The sequence below is a fragment of the Mustelus asterias genome, chromosome 8 (genome assembly GCF_964213995.1).
Source record: "Mustelus asterias chromosome 8, sMusAst1.hap1.1, whole genome shotgun sequence".
NCBI lineage: Eukaryota > Metazoa > Chordata > Chondrichthyes > Carcharhiniformes > Triakidae > Mustelus > Mustelus asterias.
Window position 1 is genome coordinate 90,157,134 of NC_135808.1, and position 24,203 is coordinate 90,181,336.

A 24,203-nucleotide genomic window follows, 5' to 3' on the forward strand; every position below is an offset into this window, starting at 1 on the left:
TCCTTCCACCGCACACCAATGGCAGGCAGTAAAAGCGAGTGAGATTCCTGGTCAGCCCTGACAGGAGCCTCTGCCATTATCTATTGCTCCAGAGCACTATATGCGCATATTGCCAGAGCAACTCAGACCCCCTGACTGAACTGTAAAATATGAAGAAGCAGGCCATTCAGTCCCTCAAGCCTACTCCGCCATTTAATATCATGGCCAACCTGATAGTATCTTCAAATCTATGCTCCACCTACACCCAATAACCATTTACAACCTTGCTTACGAAGATTCAATCCACCAAAGAACCCCTACAGTGCAGAAAGAGGCTATTTGGCCCATCGAGTCTGCAACAAGCATCTTATGCAGCCACCCCCACTCCTGTATCCCCATAAACCCGTGCATTTAGCATGGCTAATCCACCTAACCTACACATCGTTGGACACTCAAGGGGCAATTTAGCATAGCCAATCCTCCTAACCTGTACATCTTTGGACTGTGCGAGGAAACCGGAGCACCAGGAGGAAACCCACGCAGACACGGGGAGAACATGCAAACTTCACAGTCACCTCTGTCTTAAGAACATTCAAAGACTCTTCTTCCTGTTACAATCCCAGTTTGTGTTACTACTGGACAGGAAGGTCCCAGAATAGAACTCTGGCTCAAAAGACCATAACTTCTACTTTCTTTAGGATTGTGGAAGAAGAGTCGTAGGAGATCTAATTAAAGTTTATTTATTAGTCACAAGTAAGGCTTACATTAACACTACAATGAAGTTACTGTGAAATTCCCCTTGTCGCCACAGTCCAGCAACTGTTCGGGTCAATGAACCTAACCAGCACGTCTTTCAGTCTGTGGGAGGAAACCGGAGCACCGGGAGGAGACCCACACAGAACGGGGAGAACGTGCAAACTCCGCACTGACAGTGACCCAAGCCGGGAATCGAACCCTGGTCCCTGGCGCTGTGAAGCAGCAGTGCTAACCACTGTGCGACCGTGCCGTTGCTGTGGCAATTAGCTTTTAACAATACAAAAAACATTGATTACACATGAAACATTTGACGAGAAACAATACTCCTTCACTCCACTTATCTTCACAAAATGTACACACATTTTAAGGCTAACACGGGTTATAAAATATATCTTGTGCTGTAATGTTTTCAGTAAACACACAGCCCCTATAGCTCCACAGGCTATGGTCAGACAACACCCACTCTGCTGCCAGATGCCACTCAATCGATATTCTGTGAATTTGTCCTCAAATCCTCTCCAGATGACTATCATATTGTGAGCCAACTGATCTCACTGGACTCCGGCTTCCAACTGAGTGTTTCAAACTCAACTCTCAAAAAGACACGCAATGGGTTCCCTCAGCTATTTTCAGCAAGGATTCACCTCCAGGTTTTCCAACTCATCGATTCAGTATTGATTTGTTTTAAATAGACAGGAACTTTCAAACTTTCACAGTCACTCGGGGATCCAGCCACCAATTGGTTCAACTTTTACTTCACAGGCTGTAGTAACATATCACCAATCTTTAGGATTAATTCATGTCTCTCTGGCTCATTAGCCACCTTCACCAGGTCTGCACATTTCAGCTCTGACCTTAACTTCAACGAACAATAGCCTGTTCCAATGGCAATTCCTCTGTTTCCTTTTACTTCAATCTTCCTGGAAACTTCTCTTCATTTTCTAGTTTCTAAAACTAACTGTCCTTTAGCTTCTGGACTTGATTTCTTGCTGTTACTCCATGGTATGTCTTTTCTTTTAGCAGAGTTGAGAGAGCTGCTTCCTCTCTAGCTTCCTAGCACTGAATACTGTAGGTTTGGTTGAAAACTAAACCCAAAATACCTTCCTGACCTAAAAAATGACCCCTGGCTGCTAAACAATAGCTCATTCTTTCTCTAAGCTGGTGTTTACTTCTCGCGTCGTAAACTCTCAAAGCACAACACAGACAGTTTGAACTGAATCCAAAAATCTCAATGCATGCAACTAACTTTGTTTAACATGAACCTAACTAAGGTTTTACCCTTCCTTCCACAAAACACTAAATTAAACTCACTTAAATCTATACCTTATTTCTAATATCCAAAATACAACATTACTTATAACTACCTCTGCTTCCCAACATTCCACAACCTTTTCAGAAGAGAATTCCAAAGACTCATGACGCACTGAGTGATAAAATTCACCTCATCTCCATTTTAAATGGGTAACCCCTTATTTTTAAAGACAGACCACTCTGGATCCTTCCACAAGAGAAAACATCCTCTCCACATCCACCCTGTCAAAACCCCTCAGGATCTTATACGTTTCAATCAAGTCATCTCTTACTGTTCTAAAGTCCACTGGATAAGAGACTAGCCTGTCTAACCTTTCCTCATAAGACAACTGAACCATTCATTCCAGGTATTAGCCTGCTAAACTGCTTCCAATGAATTTACATCTTTCCTTAAATAAGTATTCCAAATGTTGTCTCGCTAGTGTCCTGTACAACTTAAGTGTAACCTCCCTACTTTTGTAACACGTCACCACCACTATCTAAAATTTACATCTTAATTTACTCAGCTACCAGTAAGTTTTAATTTGGCTCAGTGGAAACATTGCTCCAGAAATACATCATAGAAGTTAGTAGACTAAATAAATGTAGCCCAAATACATGTTTTCCTCCCATGCAAAGACACAATACTGAGGCCAACATATTCAACATCAAATATCCAAATTATTCTGCAGCAAAAATATGTTCACACAGCTAGCGTTTAATATGAGAGTGGTTCCAACATTGGTAAGCTCAATGAAGGGAAGGATAATTTTCAGGTTCACATTTTTTCTCCAAATACAAAAAACAACCCAAGAAAAGCTACACTTTTGTCAAGTAAGTGATTATTCATAGAAATCATAGAAACCCTACAGTACAGAAAGAGGCCATTCGGCCCATCGAGTCTGCACCGACCACAATCCCACCCAGGCCCTACTCCCATATCCCTATATATTTACCCACTAATCCCTCTAACCTACACATCTCAGGACACTAAGGGCAATTTTTAGCATGGCCAAATAACCTAACCCGCACTTATTGTTGGAATCAATTGACCAGATTTTGCTCTGAGCAGCAAAAGTATAGTGCGCACCATCACCTCACTGACAGTTGACCACAGTTAACATAGGCATCAAGATTTCTCCTAGTCAGGCATAGGTTTCAGTGCTGTGATCTCTAGAAGGGTTGTGTGGTGTGCGATTAGATGAAGAAATTTGGTTGCTTTTCAACCAGACTGAAGAATCTCATCAGAAAGGCAGAAAACCAGGAAGGATAAAGCCGGAAACACAAATTAGTTCTAAATGGAAATCAGGATTCCTGCACTTTTACTAAAATAAAATTAGATGACTTGTCTTGCACTGCATTACCTTGCTTACTGTGCACGCTCTGCAGAGTACTCAAGTCCTCTGCCAAGTAATAATAAAAAGTTTATTTTGGATTAATCCTCCTCCACAACAGAAATCTGCAACTGATGGTCAATGTCAACAAAACTTCAGGAAGCGCAGTGGAGAACATGCCCGTCTACATCAATGGGAATGAAGTAGAAATGGTCGAAAGCCTCAAGTTTTTAGGTATCCAGATCATGAACAAGCTGGTCCCCCCATGCCAACACTATAGTTATGAAAGCCCACCAATGCCTCTGCTTTCTCAGAGGACTAAGGAAATTTTGCATGTCACCTATGACTCTCACCAATCTTTACAGATGCACCATAGAAAGCATACTTTCTGGTTGTATCACAGCTTGGTACAGCTCCTGCTCTGCCTAAGGCCGCAATAAACTGCAAAGGATCGTGGATGTAGCCCAGTCCATCACGCAAACCAGCCTCTCATCCATTGACTCTGTCTACACTTCCCGCTGCCTCGGAAAAGCAGCCAGCATAATCAAGGACCCCATGCACCCCAAGACATACTTTCTTCCACCTTCCTCCATTGGGAAAACGATACAAAAGTCTGAGGTCATGCACCAACCAACTCAAGAACAGCTTCTTCCTTGCTGCCAGCAGACCTTTGAATGGACTTACCTCGCGTTAAGTTGATCTTTCTCTACATCCCAGCTATGACTGTAACACCACTTTCTGCACTCTCTCCTTTCCTTCTCTATGAACAGTATCCTTTGTCTGTATAGCATGCAAGAAACAATACTTTTCACCGTACACTAATATATGTGACAATAATAAATCAAATCAAATGGTGGCAACAAACACATCTCTGCGCACAGGACACAAGAAAGAGGGGGGGGGGGCGAGAAACGTGACACAAACTATTCAACTAATGACTGCTGTTAAGAACATAAGAACATAAGAAATAGGAGCAGGAGTAGGCCATCTGGCCCTTCGAGTCTGCCCCGCCATTCAACAAGATCATGGCTGATCTGAAGCGAATCAGTTCCACTTACCCGCCTGCTCCCCATATCCCCTAATTCCCTGTTATTTTGGCCGTCTCCAAAACAGCCAACCAACAGTGGGATCAGACAAGAGGAGAACAAACACAGAAAATGCTGGAAAATCTCAGTCTGACAGCAACTGTGGGGAGAGAATAGAGCCAACGTTGAGAGTCCAGATGACCCTTCGTCAGAACAGTTCCGACGAAGGGTCATCTAGACTCGAAATGTTGGCTCAAAACGTGGCAGCAATTGCTGGATTTCTACATATAACTTCTAATGTCTGCATGTTGATGTCAGATAAACTTTATAAAAATGGCAAATTTTGATAGCCTCTCCATTAATATGACAGCAAAATTCAGGCCATTGTCTTTGCTTCTGGTTTAAGCAGATGAATTTAAAATGATTGAAAACAGGTTAAGTATTTGATTTGGACAACTGCAACTGTAATAAAAATAGGCAATATGGAAAGTTACAAGATGAAGAGTTCAGCCAAAGGATGTCTTGCTCCATCCTATCTAGAGTTTTGATGCTTGAAACTAGTATAGTAAAACCTGTAAATTATGGTCACAGATGTTCACATTTTCAAAACAATCATTGTACATTCACTAAGCCAGAAGAGCGAGCCAAATATTTCAGGATCGGCTGCATTGCCTCCTTTTTCTCCTTCCTTGCCTGGGATTGTTTAATTCTGAGGCCTTGCCAGTGGGATGTGATTTCAGTTCACTTTGATTATTTGGTTTCCTAGCTCATTGTTATCCCATGATCCTTTTCCATTGAAGGAGACATGAGATTTCCTATGTTGACAACCTGCACAGGGCAAGATGGCTGCCATAGGGTCAGACTGCCTGGAACGTTCCAGCAATTAACAACACTCGACGCCAGATCTTTATGGAAATAGGGATGAATCTCTGAATATTTTTATTGTTGACTGTTATAAATTAACTATATTAATTTTCATAAATTACTTCATGATTTTCCTACTGTGATGATTTTCCTGAAAATTAGAAAGTATACATTTACAGCAATGAATATAACTACTTACTGCAAAGTAATTATTATATTAAATAGTTTGATTTAAAAAAGTAATTTGATAATAGGGCTGGTAATTTAATGCAATTCTGATATCTGAAAACAATTGCAATAAATTTATGAAATAAAATTTTGCTGCCCAAAACTTTGGTAAAGAACTGGTGATTTAATCAAAAAAGTGTTTTAAAACATAAAAAGGAATAGAATACTGTTGTATCAAAAAGGAAGAGTACTACTAAATTAATGATGGGATGCTGGGAATGGACCAGAAATATTAAAAATATGAGAGCTGAAGATGGAACTGAGTGGTGATTTTTTAAATATATATTGTAATTTCTTGTTAGGTTGGAAAGGAGGCCTCAGGAGAGGTTGAGTAATTATTTTGATTGCTGGGGATGTGTCACTGAGCAAAAAAGTCAGCCAGGTAATTAGCTCTCTGCTCCCATTAATATCATCTTTACCTTCATGATATTGCTTAATAATATTCCTCTTTGCTCTCATCCATATTTTTAATGTCTAGCTGTGCCTGCGAAACATGGTTAAGTAGCCCACTAACCACATAATATCCCCAATGGTCTGTTCAATATCACCTTTACCTGTTACCCAGAACACCCCAACTATGCATGCACACGCATTATGTCTACTACACCATGGCAGAGCATGTTCACATACCAGTAGATGCCTGAAAGTAAAACATCAAGAGAAGTAAGCAATTGACTTACACAAATGGTGTGTTTTGTTATTCTATGTCAAGTCTCTTCATAGCCTCACCTTGCTAATCGTGATCGCCTACAATCCATAAGCCCGCTCTAACTCTTCATTTCTAATTCTGGCCTCTTATGCATTTACCCCATGCATCCCTTACAACCCTCTACTTGCTATTTTTATTAATATACAGATATCCATTGAATAAATCCCATGTTTGCAAACAATTATTTTCCTATTATATATTTGAGCCACCAGATCCTAAAATTAATTTTGAAAAGGAGAAAATGTCTCTGTGGTAAATTCACTGCAGGAGATCAGGGACTGAAAAACTTCAATGTTGAATCAAAATAACCTTTAAGATGCCAAAGAATACTCAAAAGAGTTCAAACATTGAAATCAAATCTGCTTTCTGGTACATTCCTTTAAACAGAAAATATAAGCCTTAAAACTTGAATTGGAAAGTTGATTGGAGAAACTCAAATCTTAGACTGTAAAGGCGCCAAAAAATTGGATATTTTGAACACATCTAACATTAAATTCTTTGTACTCTTACTCCATTTATTTCCTATCAAAATTCAGAGAATTGCAATACATGAAATTCCAAGACTAGTCTTGAAATGTAGTACTCCTAATCACCTGATGGGCTGATTTTGTAGATGATATTAGCCAATGTCTTCACAAAATTTCATAATACAGCTAGAGAGCAGTAACTGTCCTATTCTGTTAAGCACACTGAGAATTAGTTAAGTACCACCATCATTCCATTTATATCGCGTGTCAGAATATAACTTTATTAGTGTCACAAGTAGGCTTACATTACCACTGCATTTAAGTTACTGTGAAAATCCCCTGGTTGCCACACTCTGGCGCCTGTTCAGGGACACGGAGGGAGAATTTAGCATAGCCAATGCACCTAATCAGCACGTCTTTCGGACTGTGGGAGAAGGCCGGAGCACCCGGAGGAAACGCACGCAGACACGGGGAGAACGTGCAGACTCCTCATGACCCACGCTGGGAATCAAACCTGGGTACCTGGTGCTGTGAGACAGGAGTGCTAACCACTGTGCAACCCTTATATAGGAATATAAATCATAAGCAACATATTTGGTTTTCTTCAGAAATCAAAATGCACAAAATAGATAGTCTGTATCAAATATATCACAATTATTTTGATAGGTTATGAACTAATTTTTTCTACTGAAATAAAAGCAGACATGGCAGAATTTTGGCAAAGTTTTTAAATGTAAAAACATTTCTTTCTTTAAATATAATTTAGAAATGTCAAACGATCTTCAATGCATCTATATAAACATTTTGCTTCAATTATTCCACATCAGTGTCATCCAATAGAAATTGACATAGTAGATGTGGCTATGGTGGATCTATTTCAGCTGCGTTCACTAATTTTAGTAAAAAAAGCCTAACATACTCTCTCACAATACAGGTAAAGGCACTTCACTTGTGTATATTTACTTACTATCACTATTCAGTAACCAAACTTCTCGCAACAGTCAAAAACACTTGCACTTTCTACTTTTCATCCTACCATTTCACCAACAAATGGACAAAAAGTACACATGCATTCAGCATGCAGAAACAAGTATTGAGATTCCATGCCCAATGGTGGTATCTATTACTCATTTTGATTTCCTATTAAATCGAATTAGCCACATGGTTAGTGAGTAATGTATAGAATATAGTTCCATATAATTCTATTAAAGCAAAGTGTTGCAAACACTCAGCTAGTCGTGCAATATCTGTGGAGAGAGAAACAGTGTGAAAATTTCAGATTTCTCATAGGAGTTCAACCTGAAACAGTTAACTGTTTAACTCTCCACAGATATTGCTTGACCTGCTGAGTATTTCCAGCATTTTGTTTTATTTCAGACTTAGACTTGTTCATATAATTGAATATTGGTCTTGTAACCTGAAAGATAATAAATGATTTGATAGTAAATGTTAAACGCTTCAATTCTTCCAGCCTGTTTGTTTTCCATTCTGCAAATACTGTACACTGTTTGATGAATAATAAGATCCTCCTTTGCTTACTTGCTTATTCAGCTCTGTGATGTTGGTCCATATTTTGCTAATCCCTCTGTCTCCAGTGTCTATATTGGTAAGGTCCTTCTGGGCTGCAAGGAGATCTTCGCTTAGTTTTGGAATGTCACTAAACGAGGTCTTTTGGCTAGATTCCACTAAAAGGACAAAACAAATTCCAGTTTTAGGGCTAAAACATGCAGAAATATAAACTATAAAAAGAGCATAAAGAACTTAGTTAAAATGTGCTTGCTTAAAATCAGTTCAAATTCTTAGCTCCATATCTGCTCTATGTTATGGAAAAATTAGATAATCCAGTGCAATGAATGCTGAGAATCTAAAATAATGGGGATGAAAATTTATTTTGTCACTTGCAAACTCTATTGTTAAGCACTTGGCTAGTCACAAGTTAGGTACCAAAAGCCATGGCATCACATTAAACTACTAATTTGGCAATAACTGTCAAATTTGTTCAGTGGGCACATACTGGTTGTGTAGGAAATAGAAAAACGTCGCAATCATAACACTAGTGCAGAAAGATGTTTTTCTGAGCTTGAAATAGATCAATATTGTAAACGCACGTGAGGAGGAACTTTAACTGCTATTCTCTATCTCAAACTATGGAGTGTTGATTAAAATGTTGCAGTCCTCAAATAAAAAGGTCCTCATCTTTGCACATTAAAATGGCAACTTGTCTATAAATGCCTGACTAGTCTGGTCCTAGTAGCTTTAAACAGATAATTACTGCACAAATTGGCAATTACAAAACGACTTTAATTAGAACTTCTTGCATCAAAATGGATAATTGCTAACAACAACAAAAAATTAGCAAATGTGTTCCTGAAGGATTGCTTCTTACAAGTTTCCTGTATTATTGTAGGCCAATGCAGATACTGCACTTCTTGTAAAACCCTTGTTGAAACAGTTTTTCACTAATCAATCACCCATGGCATCGCACACAAGAGTTACCAAAATGTGGAGTTTTCAAATGGATAAGTAGACTACGGTCTGCATACTTAATTCAGTCCCTGTTTTAAGGCAATACATTATCATAGAATTATAAAGCACATAACGAGGCTATTTATGACCCTTGTGTGATTCTGGAAATGTCACCAATTAGAGCAGGAGAGTGAGACTTTCTCCAGAGCCCTGCAATTTCTTTCCCTTCATGTTTTATCCAATTTCACTTGGAAAGTTCCCAATGAATCTGCTTCCATCCTTTCAGGCAATACATTCCCAGCCAAATATTTAACATTGTCTCTCAGAAGTATTTAATCAGTACATCAAATGTTTTTCCTATTTTATTACATAATCTTTGGATAATATATGAAACTGATGGCAATTTGGGAAGCGGGCTGGTTGCAGCACAGAGATTCTCTGCATTACAAGCTGAGGTGTTAGTGAAAGGGTGCAATTAAAGCATAATAAGTTTACATCATTGTTTTCATTCTAAATGTGGTTTTTGGAGTTTATAGTAAAAAGTTGGCAAAGGTACATACACGTCACATTTCATTGACTAGTTATGCAGAGAAGAACAATGTACTTCAGTCACACAGCAGGTGCCAGAAATAGGAGAACCAAGCAGCTTCAGCTGGAATAGCAAATGTTTTTTAATGGCAATTCATTTTAAAAAAAATAAAAACATGCTTCTTGAGAATAGCTGCAGAAAGAGGGAAAACAAACTATGTTCTATAACATGCCCTAACAAACTATTTGCCCAAATAAGATGATCCAACTGGTTTCCATCACCCTTCAAAATCTAAAATTCAAACCCTAAACCCAAATTATACAATAAGTACAATATTAGTTTAGTATGGGCTGAGAATTAGGGTCAGGAAGACCAAAATTAGAGACCAGGTTGTAGAGACTCCATCTTCCATCAACAATAACAACCTCACTCTGGAGGTTGTCGACAACTTCACATACCTTGATTCAACCATTACCAGCAACCTGTCCCTTCATGCTGAAATCAACACCAGGATTGCCAAGGCCACAGCCATCATGTCAAGTTGAGAAGTCAAGTGTCAACTAACAACTCGGTGTTCACCATGCCTGTGATATCAGCACACTCCTTTACAACAAGACATGGACAACCTATACAAGCCAAGAAAAGTAACTGAACAGCTTCCACCTCCACTGGCTCAGACAAATATTGAGCACTTCTTGGCAAAGCAGAATGTCAAATTTAGAAGCATACCAACTCCCTAACACATTTGCCCTCAAGTCAGCAGCTACTCCATTGAGAGTCAAATGAATGATGGGCACATTCCAAAGACATGCTCTGTGGCAAGCTTGCTATTGGCAGAAGACCAACAAGTCACCCACATCTACAATACAAGGGGTAGGATTCTCTTGCTGCGCTTGCCCCAAAACCGGAGAATCCCGCCCGAGGTCAATGGGCCTTTGCGTGGTCCACCCCCTGCCCGCTACAATTCCTGAGGCGGGCAGGACGGGAGAATTTCCCCCAAGCCGTCTGCAAACAAGACTTCAAGTTGAGCAGGAACAGAGTTGATGCATGACAAGTTCATGCTGCTAAGTGGAGTGCCTGGAGACATTCAGTGAGGAAGGGCATGAAAAAGAGAGAACAACAAAAGAAATAACCAGTTGCCAGAAAAGAGAGCCCATTGGAAGGAAAACTCCTTAGTCGATCTCGGACCAATGCCATTCATCTGTGCCAGCAGTAGAAGGAATTGCCACTTGCAAATTTGTCTTTACAGGTATAACAGACAATTATCAACACAAAAGTGGCGCACACCCTGGGTGCAAACCATCATCGCCCAAGACAGACTGATGCCAATAAGTCAGATATTAATTCAAAGCTTATTCGATGTAATTAACACAATAAAATTTAGTATTAAAAATAAATTTCCAAGTAATTTAATCAACGCACGTCCAACTTAAATAGACCTATCCTATTGAAACCAAATAAAATTTACCAAAGTGAAACAAAGTACAGATGAGAATTAGATCGCAGGCCAATAATATAGACTTTGAACTTATCCAACATGTACAAAACGTCAGACAGAGGAAATGCATGTCATCCATTGATGATATGACTTGATGGTTTGAGTTATAAGGAGAGGCTGGATAGACTGGGACTTTTTGCTCTGGAGCGTAGAAGGCTGAGGGGTAACTTATAGAGATCTATAAAATAATGAGGGGCATAAATCAGCTAGTCAATATCTTTTCCCAAAGGTAGGGGAGTCTGAAACTAGCGGGCATAGGTGAGAGATACAAAAGGGTCCAGAGGGGCAATTTTTACATACAGAGGGTGGTGAGTGTCTGGAACAAGCTGCCACAGGTAGTAGTAGAGGTGGGTACAATTTTGTCTTTTAAAAAGCATTGACAGTTACATGGATAAGTTGGGTGTAGAGGGATATGGGCCAAATGCAGGCAATTGGGACTAGCTTAGTGGTAAAAACTGGGTGGCATGGACATGTTGGGCTGAAGGGCGTGTTTCCAAGCTGTAAACCCCTATGACTCTATGACTCTAATTTGACAAATCAGTATTGTGCTTGCCTATTACAGTCTATCATTACAGCAACCTGTATACGATAGATCTTAAGGGGGAAGACGGTGGCACAGTAGTAAAGTCACTGGAATAGGGATCCAGATGACCAGGCTCTCGGGACCCGAGTTCAAAACCCATCGTGGCAGATGAATTTGAAAACTAGTCTCCTTACGTGGCCTACATGAGACTTCAGATCCACAGTAATGTGGTTGACCCTTAACTACCCTCTGAAATGGCCTGGAAAGCCACTCGTTTCAAGGGCAATTAGCAACAAATACTAGCTTTGCCAGCAATGCCCACATCCCATGAAAGAATAAAAAATGAAAATATATTGCTGACTTCTTTTGCTCCCTATTACTTTACACAAAATGCCTACAGTTTAATAATGTGCACCGTGCTTTTTCCAGGAACTCAACAATCTGGCCAGAACCAGTTTCCTATAACCCACCAACAGAAAACATTTTCAAAGAACAGCAGTACTTTTGCTTACTTTGGTGAATATGCAGCAGTAATCACTACAATGCATGACTAGTATCTGTTATACTTTACACTACTACAAGGACAAAAAGGAAACTAAAATTTCAGTGAATACATATCTTGTATAAATAGCATCCTGGAACTTTACCTCCACTTGCGAAGGAGACATGTATGCCACTGAATAATGCAGTTACCTTCACTTGTGGAGTACTCTGTTCAACTACATTTTAAGCATTTTTCTCTATAAATAGCATATCAAAAGAACTGCAGCATTAAATCATTCAAGTTTTATAAAGAAGGTCTGCTGGAATATTTCCAACAGACCAGGCAAAAACACAAAATTTGAAACGGTGTTTTGGTTTCAAACAAAAGTCAGAATTGCAACCCCAGGAACCAAAAACCTCAGCTCTACACTTCACTGCTCGATTTAGCATATCAACTGCTGCAAATTTCCCACCCCCTTCACCCTCAAATTTGTCACTTATTTTCTTCTTTCTATCCTCGTTCATTCCACTTTGTTACTGCTTACATATATGCATCTACTGCCAATCTATTCCCACAGCTTTTATTTCTTGCTGCCTACATAGTAAAGGAACTGCCTAAATTCATAAAATGCCATCGGATAACACCCAATCACAACAATATATTATATAGATATGAGAAATGTGAGGGATATGAGAAAGTCCTGGTTGGTTAAAAAAGGGAAAATCCCAAGATATTCTATAAGTATATCAATGGGAGCAGGATAACCAGGCAAGGAGCAGGGCCATTAGGGACCAAGGGGGCAATCTATGGGTGGAGCCAGAGGACATTCCTAAGAGTGTTGAATGAATACTTCACATCCCATTTCACTCAAGAGAATGAGGACAAAGGTATGGAATTCAGGGAGACAGAGTTCTGAGCAAATTGACATAGGGAAAGACAAGATATTGGAGATATTAGCAGGCTTAAAAGTAGACAAATCTCCAGGACTGGATGAATTGTGACCCAGGCTGCTGTGGGAGGCAAGGGAGACAATTGCAGGTTCTGACCCAAATTTTTAATTCCTCTTTGGCCATGGGGGAGGTGCCAGAGGACTGGAGAACAGCCAATGTGGTTCCGCTATTTAAAAAGAGTCGTAAAGATAAACCAGGGAATTTCAGAAAAGTGAGTCTCATCAGTTGTCGGGAAACTATTGGAGAAAATTCTGAAGCAGAGAACCTAACTCCACTTGGAGAGGCATGGCTTGATCAGGTATAGCCAGCATGGCTTCATTAGAGCGAGGTCATGCCTAATAAATTTGAATTAATTTTTAAGGTGGTGACAAGGTGTGTAGACAAGGGTAGTGCAGCTGATGTAGTTTATATGGATTTCAGCAAACGTTTTGGCTAGGTCCCACATGGGAGACTTATAAAAAAGGCAAATGTACATGGGATATAGGGTAATTTGATAAAGTGGATTCAAAATTGGCTCAGTTGTAGGAGACAGAGGGTGGTGATAGAAGGCTGCTTTAGTGACTGGAAACCATGATGTGGAGATGCCGGCGTTGGACTGGGGTAAGCACAGTAAGTCTCACAACACCAAGTTAAAGTCCAACAGGTTTATTTGGTAGCACAAGCCACAAGCTTTTGGAGCGCTGCCCCTTCATCAGGTGAGTGAGAGTTCTGTTCACAAACAGGGCACATAAAGACACAAACTCAATATACAAAATAATGGTTGGAATGCGAGTCTTTACAGGTAATCAAGTCTTAAAAGTATAGAGAATGTGAATGGAGAGAGGGTTAATCACAGGTTAAAGAGATGTGTATTGTCTCCAGCCAGGACAATCTCACTAACTGAGATTTTTTACAGCACTAGCTGCCGTAGTACATTTAAAGGTCCAGTGAAATTGACATCTCCACATCATGAAATTGACAGGCCAGGGAGAATGCAAATAAGTATGCATCCAAAGTAAAAGGATAGGATTTGGGGGAGTGTGCTTTGAAAAATCGGAGGTTGGATATGGTGGGGGAAAGAGTGTTACCAGTCTGTGTACACAATAATTACCCACAAGTTAGAAGTTTTAATTCTTTTTACTTTTCCTGAATAACTATTGGAGTAACCCAGTCAGAACCATCCAAAGTTTGCAATTTAAATCACTTTCTTGGATAGCTCCCAGTGCAGAGCAATTGTCTAGGGAAAACTTTGTACATCTGAGCAATTGCTGTACAAATCCTTACCTGTTCCTCAGCACATCTTTGGATTTCCCTCCAATTCAAAGCTGGGGACCTCGCAAGTTACAATCCCTCTTTATTCAAAATGGGCTATGTTTTACACACACGTGTATGGCTTTAAGTCAAGCAATAATACCATCATCTCTGAACAATGATTGAACAATATGACTAATGAATAGAGTTGTCAAATGATGGGTCAAAGGAGTGCAATTTTCTGCACAGCGAGTTTTTGATTTAGCCAGACTGCTTGGTACATTGCCCATTTTCACAGGGAAAAAGAGCAAAAGAAACAGCATTGCTCAAATTGAAAAATTTGAAAAGGCCTTTGAACAGTTTTCTACCTACCCGTTAACCTGCAGCATGACCCAAATTAGGGGGGTGGAAAAATTACTGTACAGCACATTAGTGACGATCTTTAAATGTATGCCCTTCTATGCTATCATATCCAAATATTTTTCTTTCCTCATTATTAAAATTTTTGTTTGAGTTTCGTAAATATTATACATATGGGTCTTTGAATAATGCCCATCTCCACAAAATATTTTAACTTTCCAATGCAATATGGCATTAACCATAAGTTACGATTGTCTGCTAATATCTTCAACACTGCTATGATCAGAAAATGGAGCCTGACCTGATACCTGGGTCATGATGTGGAGATGCCGGCGTTGGACTGGGATAAACACAGTTAAGAGTTTTAACAACACCAGGTTAAAGTCCAACAGGTTTATTTGGTAGCAAATACCATTAGCTTTGCTAAAATGTGCACATTTCCATTCCATCTGACGAAGGAGCAGCGCTCCGAAAGCTAATGGTATTTGCTACCAAATAAACCTGTTGGACTTTAACCTGGTGTTGTTAAAACTCTTACTGATACCTGGGGCCAGCTCTGTAGGTCCCAGCTGCCTTATGGTAATCAGCACCTCCATTTCTATTACCAAGTCAATTCATTGTCTAGTTTACAACTTTTTCTACTTGATCTCATAAAGGACAAATCAACTGAAGATTACCAAAATCATTTCGATGCTGTGCCTTGATCGTGCTGGATCTCACCTGATCGGAGTTGGAAAAATTCACCATCTGAGACTAAATGCATAATCTTCTAATCTTCACCCCAACCCAAGAATTTAAATGTTTCATAACTTCATGAGTTGTGAAATAAAAAAGGAAAAACTATTCTGCAAATTTGTGCCGACAAGAACTTATCTTTAGAATTAACAAATGATGTGGCTATCTTTTCATTACCCAATATCCCCACCAAAGACATGAGGTAATAGGCCTCTAATTAGCAGAATTATAGTTCTCGCATTCTTTTACATCACAAACCTAAGCTACCTTAGAATAATCCCCAGGTCCAGAGGACTTAGGAACAGACAGAAAAAAAAGCATTGTTACTATGCTTCATCAGTTTACATACATCCAAACATACTCTAAAGAGCAGTAACTGTTACGAAAGTACCAGATATTACCTCTGATAGTAATGGGTTGAGACATCCAGTATAAATAGTGGCGTACAATTAAATTAAAACCTGGTGGTTTACATACAATATAGAGTTAATTAAGTCACTAGTGTAAACATCGCATGGTATTTTTTGTACAACCTCACTTGTACAAAATCTGAGTCATGACCCCAGGTCTACAGGTCCTATCACTCCAAGATATGACAAATAGAATAGTTCCATATATACCATTACAGTCAACAATTAGGCAGTTCAATCTAAAAACAATCATTTTGATGAAAGTTAAAATCAAGTAAACATATTGAAGCATTTTTTTTACCCTAAGAAACCCAGCTTTTTGGATCTGCTATCCAGAACCTTCATTTCAATGCTTGGCTCAACTTTAGGCCAGCCACTTTAGTGGCTGAATAGGCAGTGGTACCAAACACACACTGTCCTTTTTCAAAGGTCAGATAGCTCTAGGTCACTCTCAGTCCATTCCAAAGTTGAGGGGACTAGGTGAAGTGAGTTGCACACAAAATTCTCAACTGTAGGATTAATATTTGGATCCAACCACAACTGATGGGATGTAAATTCCTCTGACTGATAATCAATTATTTTCAAACAACACTTGCTGTGATCTAATGTGCATTAGCATAAATGCATACAAGCAATCAGCAAGGAAATAATTAGGCATTTGTAGAGGTGGATAAATCAGTCACGAAGTGCTGAATTTTTGATGTTCTACATCGAGTATCAGCAATATGCACTTTCAAGTCAGGCATAACACAAGGTATTTGCTGAATTCCAGGTAAAGCTCCTTCTACATATTGAAATTTTCATCTAAAACACAATCTCTATTAAGTTTCCTATACGGTCACATTGTGACATATCCATTTTTCACTTGAACCACCAGCAGTGTGACTGTAAATATATACTGCTAGGATGTAAAACTTTGCAATATTTTATTAGAATGTCCCCCATAAAAGGTTTTGATTAAATGAAAGCTTCACTCATGGAATAGGAGTTCAATTGTCTTGCAGTTTTATCAGGTCCGGCACTTGAAGTTCCTATTCTCCATGGTGTGATCAAGTTTCCTCCTAACACCAAATGCAAAGCCACCAAAAAACTTTGAAGATGTGCGGAATATCCTGTCCCCACAAGAACAGTTTTGTTTTGCTCTTATTTTGTAATAGACTACTTACATGTTCTAAACTTTTCTTTCAGTGCATCCAGATCTTCTTTGAGGGCAACCTGCATCCAGACCAAACCAACACAAGCCACTACACAAGCAGCTAGCATAACAAACGCACACAGTGGATAGCAAATCTTGCAGCATCTTATGTAGCCTCTCCTGCAATAGAAGAAAAAAACTGAAAATGACTATGTACCATTTAACACTGTATAAACACTGACATTTTCACCCCAATTAGCTTGTACAATTTATTAATAAATTTGAGCAATGGACAAAAGTTGAAAAGAGGAAATGTCACCACACCATTTCATAACGCAAACAGTTATAATTATGTTTTTTTGCCCTGTTCATTTCCACTAACATGTGAATATTTTTGCTGAGCTAGTAATCAACCATGTGTGACCTTGCTGATAGGGCAGCACAGTGGTTAACGCTGCTGTCTCACAATGCCAGGGACCCGGGTTTGATTCCTGGCTTGGATCACTGTCTGTGCGGAGTCTGCACGTTCTCCTTGTGTCTACGTGTTTCCTCCAAGTGCTCCAGTTTCCTCCCATAGTCCGAAAGACGTGCTGGTTAGGTACATTGGCCATGCTAACTTCTCCCTCAGAGTACCCGAACAGGCGCCAGAGTATGGCGACTAGGGGATTTTCACAGTAACTTCATTGCAGTTCAATGTAAGCCTACTTGTGACACTAGTAAATATACTTTAAAAAAAACTGCTGCTCCCTTAAATTTTAGGCTCACTCAGTAAATTTAATGAAATTACAAGCAAGCTTTCAATGCAAGTGAAACTTGCATTGCTTGTTTGTGTGTGCATTCTGCATGACCAGGGCAGTTGAATCTGTGACTTGGCACATACTGTAGGACAACAAATCACACAATAGTATCACAGAATTTTACAGGACAATGGAGGCCTTTCAGCCAATTATTACTGCTCTAAAAGAGTTATCCACCCAAATGCCCAATTCCCCTCTCAAATCATTTATCTACGTCCCACTTACAGGGATATGTAGTTAAGACGCTCAATTTGAGTATGAACAAGAAAATTCTATCCGATACAATGGCTGAGAGGGAGAGGCAGGTGGCGGGGGTACTGAGCTTGTGAATGAGGACGAAGACAATGGTTTTGTTCGACCCACATTTCTCAGCAGTAAATTTCATTAAATTATTTATTTGGTTGGGCACATGATCATGTTCCTGTTCAATTAACATTGTTGTTTAATGGTGTCATATGGAGATTTTTATTTCGAATCCTCATATCTAATTTAAAATTGCAGCAGAAATCCAAACACTGACTGTAAAAAAATTATTTGCATCCCTCCAGTCTGAAAAACAGTATTTTGTCCTTTAGCCAACTTCCAATTCATGCTAATAAACGCCCTTTAAATGTTAAGTCATTAATGCTAACTTTCTTTAATGTTAAATGACCGCAAGCTCCCATTAACACCTGAGGAAACAGTTTTTGAAACAAAAATACACACAACATCCACTAAATTTTATCAATACATTCATTCATTTTCTTGAATAACTCTATGTTTAAGTGCTGGATGGGATGCCAACCAAGCCAGCTGCATTATTCTGGATGGTGTCAAGCTTCTTGAATATTGCAGCTGCTGTTACCCAGCCAAGTGAAGAATATTTCATTACACTCCTGACCTGTGCCTTGTAGATGGCAGGTAAGTATCAGGGGTCTGCAGAATACGAGCCGCTGACCTGCTCCACAATGTTTATATATAGCTGGTCCAGTCAAGATTCCAGTCAACAGTGAAACTAACTCCCAGGATATTTTTTGATGAAAGATTCAGTGATGGTAATGACAGTGAATGCCATGGAGAATGATCAGACTTTCTAGTTTATTTATTAGTGTCACAAGTAGGCTTACATTAATACTGCAATGAAATTACTGTGAAAATCCCCATTTCTGTTACCGGAAATGGTTACTGTCTGGCACCTGTTGCTTGTCACTTATCACTCCAAACCTGAGTGTTGCCCAGGTCATGCTGCACGCTGCCACAGAAGTCATCACATATAGCTCACAAACATGAACTAACTTACGTATAGGATGCTGCAATTAGCTAAATTATCTGAGGAGTTGTGTATGGAAATGAATACTGTACAATCATCTGCAAACATCCTCATTCCTAGCTTTATAATAAAGGGAAGGTCACTAATGAAGTAGTTGAAGATGGTTGGGCCTAGTAAACTAGTCCTGGACTAAGACAATTGGCCTCCAAGAACCACATCGTCCATGTGCTGGACACAACGCCAGTCTGTGGAGAGATTCCCCCCCCTACCCCACAAATCCCAGTTTCAATTTTACTACAAGCCCATAATGTCACACTTAAATCTGCTTTGATGTGAAGGAAAGTCACTCCCACCTTACCTATGAAATTGGTTTTGTCTATGTTTGGACCAAGGCTGTAATGAGGACTCAAGCTACATGGCGTTGACAGAACCCAAACCAAACGTCACTGAGTGGGTCACTGTTGAATAGTTGCCGCAAAATAGCACTGACAACACCACATTCAACCACTTTGTTGATAATCGAGGGGAGACTGATGGGGCAGTAACTCGTTTGGATTTTGTCCTGCTTTATATGGACAGGACATACCGGGGCACCGGATAGTTGCCAGTGTTGTAGCTGCACAAGAACAGCTTGGTTAGAGGAATGGCTGTTTCTGGAGCACAAGTCTTCAGTATTAAAGCCAGGAGATTGCCAAGGCCCATAGTCTTGGCTGCAACTAGTGGACTCAGCTGCTCCCTGATATCATGTGGATTGAACTGGCTCAAGGCCGGCTTCTACATTGGTGGCGACTCCAGGAGGAGGCAGAGATAAATCATCCACAATACATTTCTGACTGAAGACATTCACAAACACTTCAGCCTTTTTTTTTGCACTCACTCACTGGACTCTGCCATCATTGAGGATGAGGATATTCATGGAGTCTTCTCAGCCAGTTAGTCATTTAATCAGGGCTGAATCTCCAGGCTTGATGATAATAGTAAAACAGGGAATATGTCAGGCTGTGAGGTTACAGATCGTACAGTAATGCAATTCTGCTGTAGCTGCTGATAGTCCTCATGGATGTCCGGCTTTGGGCTGCTAGATCCATTCTGAATCTATATCATTTGGTGGTCGGTGTGCCACAGATGATGGAGGGTGACTTCAGTATTAAGATGGGATATTGTCTTGACAAGGGCTGTGCAATGCCAGCCATTCTAATCAATACTGTCCCAGACAAAAGCATCTAGGGATTTACCCGCATGTTGGTTTTTCGCCAACACATCTGCCCACAGTGAACTTCCAAAGCGGCATAAGAATGGTCATGTCATCTGTTTTTGTGATTTTGATAAATATTGATGACGATACAAGGAATAACCACCCTGTCCTTCAAAATATTCCCATGGAATCTTTTACATCCACCTTACAGCGTTAACAAGGCCTCAATTTAAACTTTTTGACAGTGGAGCACTCCCTCAATACTGAGGTACTGCACTGGGGTGACAGTCAAGATTTGTGTGTTCAAGTTCTAGAACAGGAATTGAACCCACAATCTCTGACTGACTGGCAAGTGCTTTAAAGTGAACTATGGCTGACAGTATCATACAACTAGGGAAGAGTGATTGCAGGGTTCCTTAACATTGATTCATGTTGCCAGATGAGCAACCTAAACCTTTGGATTCTTAGTCACGTAGTGCAATTACTATGCTACCTTACCCTGTGTACCTTGGTCACATGCCTTTCAAGCAGAGTGTCTTTCTAGACAAAGATCACTGAATAGCCTATAACAATTTTCTGGACAAATGTTGGCAAACCAGTTCTAGTACAATTTTCATAACCAAAAACATCTGAAGAATTGCAGTCAATCTCATTTCGACTGACTTCCCTCAATAGTGAAAGTTACATATCAGAAACAATGCCTTTTCTACTGTGTTCCACAGATTGTTTTCCAGTACTACTACTTACTACTCCCATATACTCAGTTCTTCCATTCTTCTATAGAAATTAAGATAAATCATCTCATTGTTGTTATTCTCCCATGTTCTACATCTACTTTCTCATCTAATCGCCCCTATCCTTTCTAGAAGTCGTCGTCACAGGTACAGGTTGAGGGATGGTAATTTAAAACTGAGAGGAGGAGGAACTACTTCTCACAGAGGGTGGCGAATTTGTGGAACTCGCTGCCCCATAACGCAACGGAGTCTGAATCACTAAATGGTTTCAAGGAGATAAATATATTTCTAATAAGAAAAACAGGATAAAGGGTTTGGGGGATCGATGGGGAAGTGGATTTGAGACCAGGGAGAGATCAACCATGACCTGACTGAATGGCAGTGCAGACTCAAAGGGCTGAATTCGCCTGCTTCTGCTCCTATATTTGACTTTCTTCGTTGTTATGGGTCAGGAAATTTGGTTGACCTGGCACCTCTTATCAGAAACCTTCGTTATTATTGACAAATTAATGTACAACCCTGGAACCAGTGGAAACAACCCAATGGATGGGGGGGGGGGGGGGGGAGTTAAAGCATAGTTTTCAAACAGAAGAGTTTGTAAAACTTGCCAAAGGCAGATCACTGTGACATCCCAATGCAGCCTCAGCTCGGCTGCTCACTCCTTCCTCCTCCAACACTAACCGAAGTTTGCCGAACAGTTTTGGTTTCGCCCGCGGGCACAAAAGCGCCTTTAATTTCAAAGGGCCCCTGGCTCCTCGGCCCTCTCTTACTTTGTAAACAGGGAACTGGAGGCTGGTTGAGCGAACTCGTCGAACTCGGAGGTGGATTCCGAGTCGGAGGCCGTGGCCGTGCCCTCGGTCCGCAGCAGCAGCTGGTGGCCGGAGCTTTTCTTCGGCTTCTTCTTCTTGCCGTCGCCGGTGAGACCGATAAGCGCGTTCAGCTCCTTCCGCTTCTTCATCTTCTTCTGCGGCGTCGCCGCTTTATACTGAACATCGAGCTGTCCGTGTTTGCTCTCCAGCTTGCAGCGCTTCGTGGCCCAACATATAAACCGAGAGGGTGAGTCGCGAGAGTTACCCGTGTGAAGATCAGGTCCGGAATCTTCCACTCGCACCGCCCGCCCCTCCGACAGCAGCCAAACTCCACCTCGTCACAAGCCGCTTCCCCATTGGTCAATCCCACAAGCGCCCCGACATACCGTCCAGTCGCACTGACCTTCTGACGGAGACTAGAACGCGCGAGCGGAGCCAGCCAGGACAATACGCCTGCGCAGTACCGGGCCTGTGGCGCAAAAATGGCCAGTGCGGCTGCGCAGCACCGGGCCTGTGGGTCAGAACCGGTCAGTGCGGCTGCGCAATACCGAGACTGTGGGACAGAACCGGTCAGTGCGGCTGCGCGCAGTATCAAGCCTGTGGGACAGAACCGGTCAGTGCGGCTGCGCAATACCGAGACTGTGGGACAGAACCGGTCAGTGCGGCTGCGCAATACCGAGACTGTGGGACAGAACCGGTCAGTGCGGCGGCGCAGTACCAAGTCTGTGGGCCAAGTTAGTGCGGCTGCGCAGTACCGGGCCTATGGGACGGGACGGGCATCTTTTTAGGGGCATGGTAAATAAGAACAAAACACTGGAGATGGAATAAAAACAGAAAGTGCTGGAAAAACCATCAGCGTTCGAACGAAACAGAGTCATTTGGAGTCGAAAAGTTAACTCTGTTGTCTCTCTACAGATGCTGGCAGACAGGGAACATGGTGGTGTGTCAGGGTTGTGTGTTCTGGCGGCCTGGATGTGGATGAGTCAGTGTTGTATCTTATGAATAAGCCTCGAATTTGCCATTGTAAAATCAGCGGGATTGTCAGAGCTCACCGGTATTACTTTCACCAACTCCTGGCATGCACCCACTTGCACAGTTGCTGTCAAAAGTTTCTCCACAGGTTTCAGTATTGCAATCTTCCTGGATGGACTCACCATTATCACTGAGTTGATGAGATTTCAACTAACTATTCTCACTGTAAAAACCAGTAAAATAAATGTTAAATCTTCAGTCAGGAGTGACTAGGTGCAAAGCTAGAAGCGATACTACATGAATGTATTTCAAATCTATTGAGTTTTTAAACAGTGTACTAAGTCATAATTACGGATGAAAGGCAGCTCTGATTCCGAAATACTAATTTTATAAATTTGGAGCCTAATTTCCTTAGAACAACGTTTTGAATTGCAAATATATTTTAAATATAAAAGTATTTTCTGATATTTGAGCTATTCCCTTAATGCCACAATGATTGGTGCCACAACTTTTAATTTCCTTTGTAAATAGTCATGAGTAGTACAAAATTGACTATTAATGAAAAAAGTGACATGTCAAAGCGGCATGCTTTGCATCTTGCACTCATCAGAATATTTAGCAAGGCTACCGAGAAAGAGGAAAACAATTTATACTGTGAGAGAAGAAAATGGTGATTGGTTGGCAAGTAGACTTTGATTGATAGAGATATTGCCATAGAGAATGCATCAGGTGACTGACAACTGTCAAAGCATTGTTTGAAATTTTAACTAGGCAGGTTGACCCTGAAATGGCTCCCACTTATTTTGTTTAGATGAAAGAGTCCCAATGTATGTACATGTTCTTTCTGTCAACAAAGAACAGGGCCCTGTGCATTAATACTTTCAGTACATGCAAATATGCTACACTATGAGCCCAAATGACAATCTTAAATTGATTGTTAATTGGCAGTTAACTGTCAGCCACCTGGTGCATTCTCCATGGCAACACCTCTACAAATCAGAGTCTACTTGCCAACCAGTCAGCACTTCCTTCTCTTACAGCATAAATTTATATTGTTGCAGATACAAATTAAAGACAGGCAAAGTTTATTACCTGTATGCACATAGGTCAGACTGTCTCTCGTCTGTACCGGGAAGGGGTCTCAACTTATATTCATTCAAACATAAATTTATTGTCAAATTGTTCAGCAAGTTGTCAGTTTCAACATATAGCTTCCTTTGTTCTACATATCAGTTCCCAAGGCCATTTGGCTGTGACTACTCATTTAGTTCCCTTCTATGTTTCACTTCCTTCCGCTGGTCATGTCTTGCTCCAAGTTTATCTTGAGCATGACTGTGACTCACAGTGTTACAGCCCCCAGCATTTGTATCATAAAATCCCATTGATCCCAATTTTGTCAAGTGTCCCATGATTTCTCCACTTCAATGTAAAATGATGTGAATTATGTTCTCCTTTTCCTTCGTGCTTTGCTGACC

At 40.6% G+C, this 24,203-nt stretch overlaps 1 protein-coding gene across 2 annotated transcripts in view; it reads right to left on the minus strand.

The window, feature by feature from the left end:
- The window catches only part of efcab14 (EF-hand calcium binding domain 14), an 87,495-nt gene extending 65,266 nt beyond the window's left edge, over window positions 1-22,229 (minus strand). Inside the window, exons 1-3 of one of the 2 annotated variants that reach the window (XM_078218477.1) lie at window positions 21,718-22,229; window positions 17,004-17,152; window positions 8,192-8,337 (exon numbers count right to left, since the gene is read on the minus strand). In XM_078218477.1, coding sequence (XP_078074603.1) covers window positions 8,192-8,337; window positions 17,004-17,152; window positions 21,718-21,905 — 483 coding nt within the window. In that variant the 5' untranslated portion in view covers window positions 21,906-22,229. The remainder of the gene's footprint in view (window positions 1-8,191; window positions 8,338-17,003; window positions 17,153-21,717) is intronic. The other variant, XM_078218478.1, reaches the window with a different exon arrangement.
- Between the last annotated feature and the right edge of the window lie 1,974 nt (window positions 22,230-24,203).